Consider the following 7,962-nt stretch of genomic DNA (forward strand, 5'->3'; position numbering starts at 1 on the left):
AAGAGTGTCTTGGTGAGAAGAAACCAAAAAAAGGTTTGGTTTTTGAGATCTCTAGTGATGATGGCTTTCAGATCTGCGCAGAAAGCATTGAAGGTGAGAACCGTGCAGTATTGGTTGTACTGGTTTTACCTGTCCTTACTAGAAGTAAAATTATTACTTCTGAGAACCTCTTATTTGCTTTATTTATAGATTTTTAAAAAAGAGAGAGAGAAATCTCTTGTTTTGCAGCCCTAGAACAATCCTAGTTCCTGATAATGCCTGGATTCTATTCTTTTTCTTCTTTTTTTGCAACATAATATATTCAGTGGAATGTATATCACTGACCCATTTTGTTTTATCAATTGACCAATGATGTTGAACCATAGTTTGTCAAGAAATAGGCAATGTGGATCACACAGTGGAGTATTGGGTGTCCAGACTTTTTAATTGCTGAATACCCTGCCTTCCCTTATGCCAATGTGACTTTTCAAGAGAATTAAAGCAACTGGATCCAAAGATCTTAATTTATGGCCTATGGAAAGTTGCAAACTTCATATTCTCCAATTAGTTTGTTTAAATATGAGTATCCCAGCACTTGGATACCCTGTCACTGTTTGTCACCTGTGTGTGTGCTGCAGATGCCTGGAAGTCGCTGACTGACAAGGTGCAAGAGGCCCGTTCCAACGCCCGCCTGAAGCAGCTGTCCTTTGCAGGTAACACCCTCTGCTGAACGCAGGAGAGCAAACAGATCTTTCTGTGAGGGTCTTAGCGTCTTAATAGTTCCAGTTAACCTGCTGCGTGCTTTATGGAGGGTAATGGAAGGATTAGAAACTCTCGCATAGAATGCAATAGCTAATACAGAGCTGCTGTGACAGCAGTGTGGTGTCCCAGCTCTTTGTGACAAGCTGCTGTATCTTCCTGCTCTAAGTCTGCATTGATAGTTAGTGTTTGTTGTGCTCTATTTCTTGTTCCAGGTGTGAATGGTTTGAGGATGTTGGGGATTATCCATGATACTGTTGTGTTCCTGATTGAGCAGCTGTATGGAGCGAAGCACTGCCACAACTACAAGTTCAGATTTCACAAGCCAGAGGAGGCCAATGAACCTCCTTTGAACCCACATGGCTCTGCTCGGGCCGAAGTCCACCTGAGGCAAGTGTGAGCCTTGTTGGTATTGGGGTTAACAGCCCTTTGGCTCTATAACTAATGCTGTGGCAGGACAGAAGCAACAAATCTCAGCAGCACTAAAGCTCTCAGTTAAATGTTAACAGCTGGCACATGAAAATCAACCATTTGGCATCTTCGAAGTCTGCGCATTGTCCTGTGCCACTTTGTGGCCCTTGGCTTAACAAAGCTTTCCTGGCTGGGGCTATTACAGGAGGTTGTCAGAACCTGCTGTGCCTACCCTGATGTGCAGGGGCTGTAAGAGAGGACAGAGCAGGCAAGGTGTGAGGCAGTAAACACATCAGACTGTTGTGGCAACCACATGTTTATTTTCAGACAGTAAAACAAACTCCCTTTGGTCTCTCTAAATTGCAGGAAATCTGCATTTGATATGTTTAATTTCTTGGCTTCTAAACACCGACAGCCACCAGAATACAACCCGCATGACGAGGAAGAGGAAGAAGTGCAGCTGAAATCAGCCCGGTACGCAGCAGGGCGTAAAGGTTCAAAGGGGAAAATAGTGTTGGGGTGTTAAAACGAGCAGATTTGGCTCAGGTAAGGGTTGCGTGCTTTGAGGGGTGTGTAAACCTTGAAAGCTGCCAAGCACTGCCAGACATAGAGGTGACTCCTGCAATAACAAGAGAGGTGACAGCTGAAGGTGACCGCCAGACCAGTCTGCCTTCAAATGCTTCTTTTCCTTGCTAATGTAAAACAATCTGATGAGAATTTGAGGAGGAAAGGGAGGAAATGATCCTTTTACATATATGTATATGAAAACACTGCATTAATTTTGATTGTGTTCTCTGTAGGCTGCAGTGTCACAGTGTATAAATTACTCCATCTTGGAAAGTGCCCCAGTTAATAGATGGCACAGAGTCTCAAATGCAGGTCGTCACTTAGCAGTGCCTCTTTGTTCTAGGAGAGCGACCAGTATGGATCTGCCAATGCCCATGCGCTTCCGGCACTTGAAGAAGACCTCGAAGGAGGCAGTTGGTGTCTACAGGTACGGTTTTGCTCTGGTACCATTGCCTATAGGATAGGGGAAGGTGGAAACTGGCAACCCTCTGTGAAGCCAGACTGCAAAATTGAGGGGGAAAAGCAGGCTTGGGGCTTTTTCCTTCTTCCTTCTCCCTGGATTTACCTTGGCAATAGCTCAGATGTGGGCAGAGTGACCTGCTGGTGTTCTTGTTAGTGTTCCCTTAGAGAAGGGTTAACAGTACCACGGTGGTCCTTGTCACAAATAGCCTGCTTTCTGCAGCCTTTGCAATCTGATGCTCTTGAGTTTTGCTTGTCTCATTTGAAATAATTCACTTTTCTTGTTGCATTTTAGGTCTCCTATCCATGGCCGGGGTCTGTTCTGCAAAAGGAACATCGATGCAGGTGAGATGGTGATAGAATATTCAGGCAATGTCATTCGCTCCATCCTCACTGACAAACGAGAGAAATACTACGACAGTAAGGTGAGTTTTGGGCTTTTGTAGATGTTCTTAAAGAGTTTGGGAGAGCTAGAAAGTGGCTGTGAAGGTAGGACAGGCCTGTATGAAAATTCTGTTGGGAACATCAGAAATTGGGATGACAAATTTGGGCTATTTTCATTTTTGCTGGAGCTTTAGAGGCACTTCTCATTTCCTTCTGTGGTCTGGGCAGGGTCTCAAATTAGTCTCAGTGAATGCGGGCATGAAAGGATTCAGGCAGGAGTGTGTGAGGCCTGGTGGAGAGAGGCTGCAGAGCTCCCTCAGAGCTGGGCTGTCTGCTGGGGTGGCTGTGCTGCCCTGCCTGCGCTAACACTCCTCTGTCCTCCCTGCACAGGGCATCGGGTGCTACATGTTCCGCATTGATGACTCTGAAGTGGTGGATGCCACCATGCACGGGAATGCGGCCCGCTTCATCAACCACTCCTGCGAGCCCAACTGCTACTCCCGGGTCATCAACATCGATGGCCAGAAACACATTGTCATCTTTGCCATGCGCAAAATCTACAGAGGGGAAGAGCTCACCTATGACTACAAGTTCCCCATTGAAGACGCCAGCAACAAACTGCCCTGTAACTGCGGTGCCAAGAAATGTAGGAAGTTTTTAAACTAGAACTTCCATCAGCTGCAAGTGAGCCCTGCAGGGCCTGGGATGAACCAAAGCTTCGAGTGAGCCCCTCCCTGGCCGCTCGGATGGGACAGAGAGGCCAGAAGCAGGAGTGAAGATGGGCTGGGCTCAGGGACCTGAGACTGGCGGCTGTGTTTGTCCGAGTCCACATCTTCATGTCTCGCATGTGCACACTCACCCTTGTGAGAGACGTGGGCGGCTGGAGAAGATCCTCAGCGTGGTTATGTTTTTGCTATTCTCATTTCCCCCTGCCCCCATATTTGTTTCTCAGCGTGGGGCTAATGAGTGGGAGGGGGGGGAGGTCACCCCAGGCCCAGGCGCGGGGCAGCAGTCATGGGTCGTGTCCCTCTCTGTCTCCTGGCTCAAAGCTCTGCTTCCGAGGGCTGAGTCGGTGGTTGGGTAGCGCAGTATTTGAGCTTGCCTCCTGGGGAGAAGAGCTGTGCCTCACCAATGACCCCCTGGAACTGCATGTCTGCAAAACACTATGTGTGAGTGGGAGTAGGTGTGCTGCCTGCGCAGGGCTCTGTGGCGCAGGGGGCTGGCTTGGCTGCTCATGAGGAGAGTGGAACAGAGCAGCCCACAACTAGACACAAGAAGAGTTCTGCTGGCATCTTGCTCTGAAATCCCTGCCTGAGAGTAGGGGAACTCCTGGCATTCTTTGGCAAGAAGAGAGGGCTTGTGCCAACAGTTGGGGCACTGTAAGTCTTTGCCAGCAAAGGCTCCCGTTTACCAACGCCCTCCCTCTGTAGCCATGTGGGAGGGAAGTGGTCCTCTGGGTCCTGTCTCCAGTAGCTGGCTTCCCCCTCTGCCCAGTGAGCTGCTGGCGCAGCCAGCCAGTGGTGTCCCAAGGAACCGGGCAGAAGTCTAGGGAGAGAGGGGGAGTGCGAGCCAGCCTCAGCCTTGGCTGCACACTGTTGCAGAGCAGGAACTAGGGAGGACTGGTGTGGAGGCACCCGCTCTGCTCCGCCGTGCCACAGTGTCCGAAGGCTGTGGGAGGCAGGCAGGAGAGTGACCCTGCAGGCTGGTGCCTGTCATGGTCAGTCGTCTGGGTGTAGTCATGTTGCATTCCCCAGAAGACACAGCAAGGGCACCAAAACAGAGCCAAAGTTCTCTGCAAAGGCAAGGCCAAGCACCAGCCGGCCTCGTCCGCCCAGCATCCCCTAACTTACAGGAAATGCGTGAGGCATTGGCGCAGTGGACGAGGAACCAGGCCAGGTCTGAGCAAGTTGAGGGACACCACCATCCTGGTTGGAGCAGTGTGAGTCCTCCTTCCCATGGGGTCTGCCCTGTGCCTCAGAGCAAAACCAGAGAGAGAGGTGAGAGACCCAAGCCTGACAGTGACAACATTGGATTCTGCTCTGTTCTGTTTACAGTTTAGTATTTAAGGTTTTATAAATGTAAATATATTTTGTATATTTTTCTATGAGAAGCACTTCATAGGGGAAAGCACTTATGACGAGGCTTTTTACAGTGGTATTATCCTAATTTAAGAGAATCTCTTTTTAATGATTTTTTTTATTTTCATAGGACGGTTCTAGGAAATACCTGGCTGGACACAGTCTGAGCCTTTCTCCAGTGGGGGGGTTGCTTTAGTTTTGTTTTCTACTCTTGTTCTGCCTTTTTGACTTCAGTAACTGTCTCCAGGAGGGTTGGCTGGACCTTAAACTGTATTTGCCCGTAAGGACAGGGGCAGGAGGGAGAGCTGCCCAGCATGGTATGAGTTTGGCTCTGTGGGAGGAGAATGTGTGACTCGGGCAGAAAGTTTGATTCTGCCTTGCCTGCACTGGCATCCTGCAAGGGTTTAAAAAGGAAAAACAAGATAGGATGAGACCTGATCCTCGATACCTCTCTGCTGCGAGGCCAGTCTGAGACACGCACTTCCTCCCACAGTCTATCCCCCAAAGGCAGATGGGTTTTTCTGCGTAGAAAGGAAAGCAGAAAGCACCCTTGCTTTTCTGAGTTTTCCTTTTGGTTAGGTTGCAGTTGATACGGGAGCCTCTCTTCCTGGAGCCGACATATCCGAGGGCTGCTCTGAACTGGCACCAGCAGTTGGTGGGGAAGGGACTGGGAGTGCCTGCTGACTCCCCAGGTCTCTCAGAGGGGCATCCCCAATCCACACCTCTCTGGTCTTGAGACTTCTTCCTCTGCCCTGAGAAGGAAAAGCAGCGCTCGGGAGGTTCGGAACCTGCCGATTTCCTTTTGTTATTGCACTGTGTGAGGATTATTTGTGGGTAACTGTTGAAAACGAAGTCACATTGACGCTGCATTTGTTACTGAGATGATTTGATGCACTGACAGTTTGGGAACGCACATACCTTGGGGAGCCCAGAGAGTGCCCACCTGGGGGATCTCGGCCCTGGGCACAGCTGCTCTTGGCCCTTTTCCTTCCATTTCTGATGCAGGGTGGGGGCACAGCCCTCGCCATGGCAAAGCCCCTGAGTTTATCCCAGAGCTCCGCTACGCCGTGCTTTCTCACCCCTGCGCTGCTGCCGCCTCCCGATTTCCTGGCTGCGGGAGGAGGCTCCACTGGGAAGCGCTGCCCAGAGCCACCCCCCATGGGGAGAAGTGGGAAGGAGGGTCGGGGGGAGCGCTGTGTCTCAGGAGTCCCCCAGGATCCAAGTGCCAGGCAACCTCCTCCCGCCGGGACCAGCCGAGCCGGCGGGCTGCCTGCTTTGCTGCTATTCCCGTTGCGGCTGCCTTGGCAGGAGCCGCTGTGGCCAGTGAAACTGTCTGTGTACCCCCAGGGAGCTGCGCCCGCCATGGCCAGCCTGGGCCCGTGGGGCAAGTGGCAGCAGGGCTGGGGCAACCAGGGCAGCTGAGCCCGCCCATCCTCAGCCTGGGCTGGCCAGGAGCACCCAGCTCCCCGTGTATGAATGTATATTTTCTAAGGACTGACGCAGATCATGGTATCTGAAAATACTAAAAAAGGAACCTTAGGGCGTTTTTGGTTTTTTTTGTACAAACCGACATGTTTTTTTTAAAGGAGAAGCGGGTCATTGCAAAGGGCTGGGTATCTTTTCTTTCTGGTTTTCTTTCATTTCAAAGCAATACCGGGTTCTTCAACAGGACGGTCTGTGCAGAATCATGCCATTCACCCATACACTGGTCCACTCCCGACACCTGCAAATTTTTTTATAACTATAAATACAATATATATAGGAACTAATATAGTAATGCACCGTGTAATGAAGCCTAGTTCAGTATCGGTTCATGGCTTTTAATTCTCTTAACACTATAGATAAGGATTGTGTTACAGTTGCTCACGGCTCCGGGAAGGCCTTGCTCCACATTCCCACCGGCAGCCAGGGCCGGGAGCTGGGAGCGGGCGGCTCGGCCTTTCCTGGCCCTTCTTGTTACAGTCAGTACTTGTACAACTTGGTTTCTTCCTTTCCTTCCTCTCATTTTGGTTATGAATGTTGGGGTACCACCTACATATAGGGAAAAATGTGCTCTGTGCTTTCCTGGTATCTTTTTAACAAGGTACAGTAGCTTTGTCTATCAGCCGAGAACTATACTTGTGGTGTTTCTTTTATTGAACTTACAGTCTCTTTAGTAACTACAGGTAGGTGAATAATTGTTTCAAAAAAAAAAAAAAAAAAAGGAAAAAAAAAAGCTCTGCAAAGGCAAGGTTATGTTCTAGAAATACATTTCTTGACAACTTATCATGTATAACAAAACCTTTTTTTTCTTGTGTTCTTCCAATCTTCTGGCTGTTTGGGGTTTTTTGTTGTTTTGTTTGGTTTGTTTGTTTGTTTTTTTTTTTTTTAAGAGGAAATGTGTCTAAAGTACATCAGTGTTAACTCCCTGCCACAGGGAAGAAGGAAATACTTTAATAGTTAAAAAAAATGCTGAAAGCTCTGCAAAAGACTGAATGTAAAAATAAAAAGTGTACATAGTTGTAAAAAAAAAAACAAAAAAACAAAAAAAAAAACAAAAAAAGGAGTTTTTAAACATGTTTATTTTCTATGCACTTTTTTTTATTTAAGTGATAGTTTAATTAATAAACATGTCAAGTTTATTGCTGCAGAGGGCTCTCTCCATTTCTTCTTGAGAACTGAAGAGCTGCTGTTTCTCCAGGACACTCACAAGGCATGGGATCCCCTGGCCAGCACCAAGGACTGCACAGGGTGTTCATTGAGGAGCCCTCGGCTCGAGTGTGTGTGGGTCACCTTGGGCCACTGTCTGGGGGCACTGGCCAGGTGGTGGGGCCTCACACCCAGGCTGCGATAGGATGAGGCAGGGTGAACATTAACCGGGCCGTGGCAGCCTGCTTGTGCCTGCAGCCCCCTCACAGAGAGCACCATGGCCACGGCGAATGACAGGGCTGTCCTGCAGACCATCTTTAACCCCAGCACCCCTTTTGGGGATATCCCAGGGTTGGATGAGGAGGAGGACGATGTCCAGGATGAAGGTCAGTGATGCTGCACCAGGTTCTCGTTGGAATTGGCAGCAGGGTCCCCATGGGGCAAGCAGGCAGGCAGGGAAGGCGGCTCTGCAGGCTGGGAGCAGTGCCTGCTTGAGGCTGGACATGGGCACCCTGCGTGTGTCTGTTCCCTTCCTGGACAGGGAGTGTAGGGTGGCAGTGGGACTGAGCCTCGTGGGGTGTCCTGGTGCCACCGCTTCCCAGTCAAGGTCTCCCCTTTACACTGCAATAGTGGAAGCTTTTCCATTGGAGCTGCTGGATCAAGTCCGGGAGCTGGAGCTGCAGGGGGTTTCTGTGGC

At 49.6% G+C, this 7,962-nt stretch overlaps 2 protein-coding genes across 2 annotated transcripts in view; both read left to right on the forward strand.

The window, feature by feature from the left end:
- Nucleotides 1-7,263, forward strand: part of KMT2A (lysine methyltransferase 2A) — a 35,623-nt gene extending 28,360 nt beyond the window's left edge. The window contains 7 exon segments of the mRNA XM_017738423.1: nt 1-93; nt 618-692; nt 954-1,128; nt 1,516-1,623; nt 2,060-2,143; nt 2,471-2,600; nt 2,950-7,263. The exon segment at nt 1-93 is cut by the window's left edge and continues 12 nt beyond it. Coding sequence (XP_017593912.1) covers nt 1-93; nt 618-692; nt 954-1,128; nt 1,516-1,623; nt 2,060-2,143; nt 2,471-2,600; nt 2,950-3,225 — 941 coding nt within the window. The 3' untranslated portion in view covers nt 3,226-7,263.
- A 232-nt stretch (nt 7,264-7,495) lies between these two features.
- TTC36 (tetratricopeptide repeat domain 36) overlaps nt 7,496-7,962 on the forward strand; it is a 1,073-nt gene continuing 606 nt past the window's right edge. The window contains exons 1-2 of the mRNA XM_008637055.2: nt 7,496-7,651; nt 7,896-7,960. Coding sequence (XP_008635277.1) covers nt 7,543-7,651; nt 7,896-7,960 — 174 coding nt within the window. The 5' untranslated portion in view covers nt 7,496-7,542. The remainder of the gene's footprint in view (nt 7,652-7,895; nt 7,961-7,962) is intronic.

Source organism: Corvus brachyrhynchos, unplaced genomic scaffold, assembly GCF_000691975.1.
Source record: "Corvus brachyrhynchos isolate BGI_N302 unplaced genomic scaffold, ASM69197v1 scaffold46, whole genome shotgun sequence".
Lineage (NCBI taxonomy): Eukaryota > Metazoa > Chordata > Aves > Passeriformes > Corvidae > Corvus > Corvus brachyrhynchos.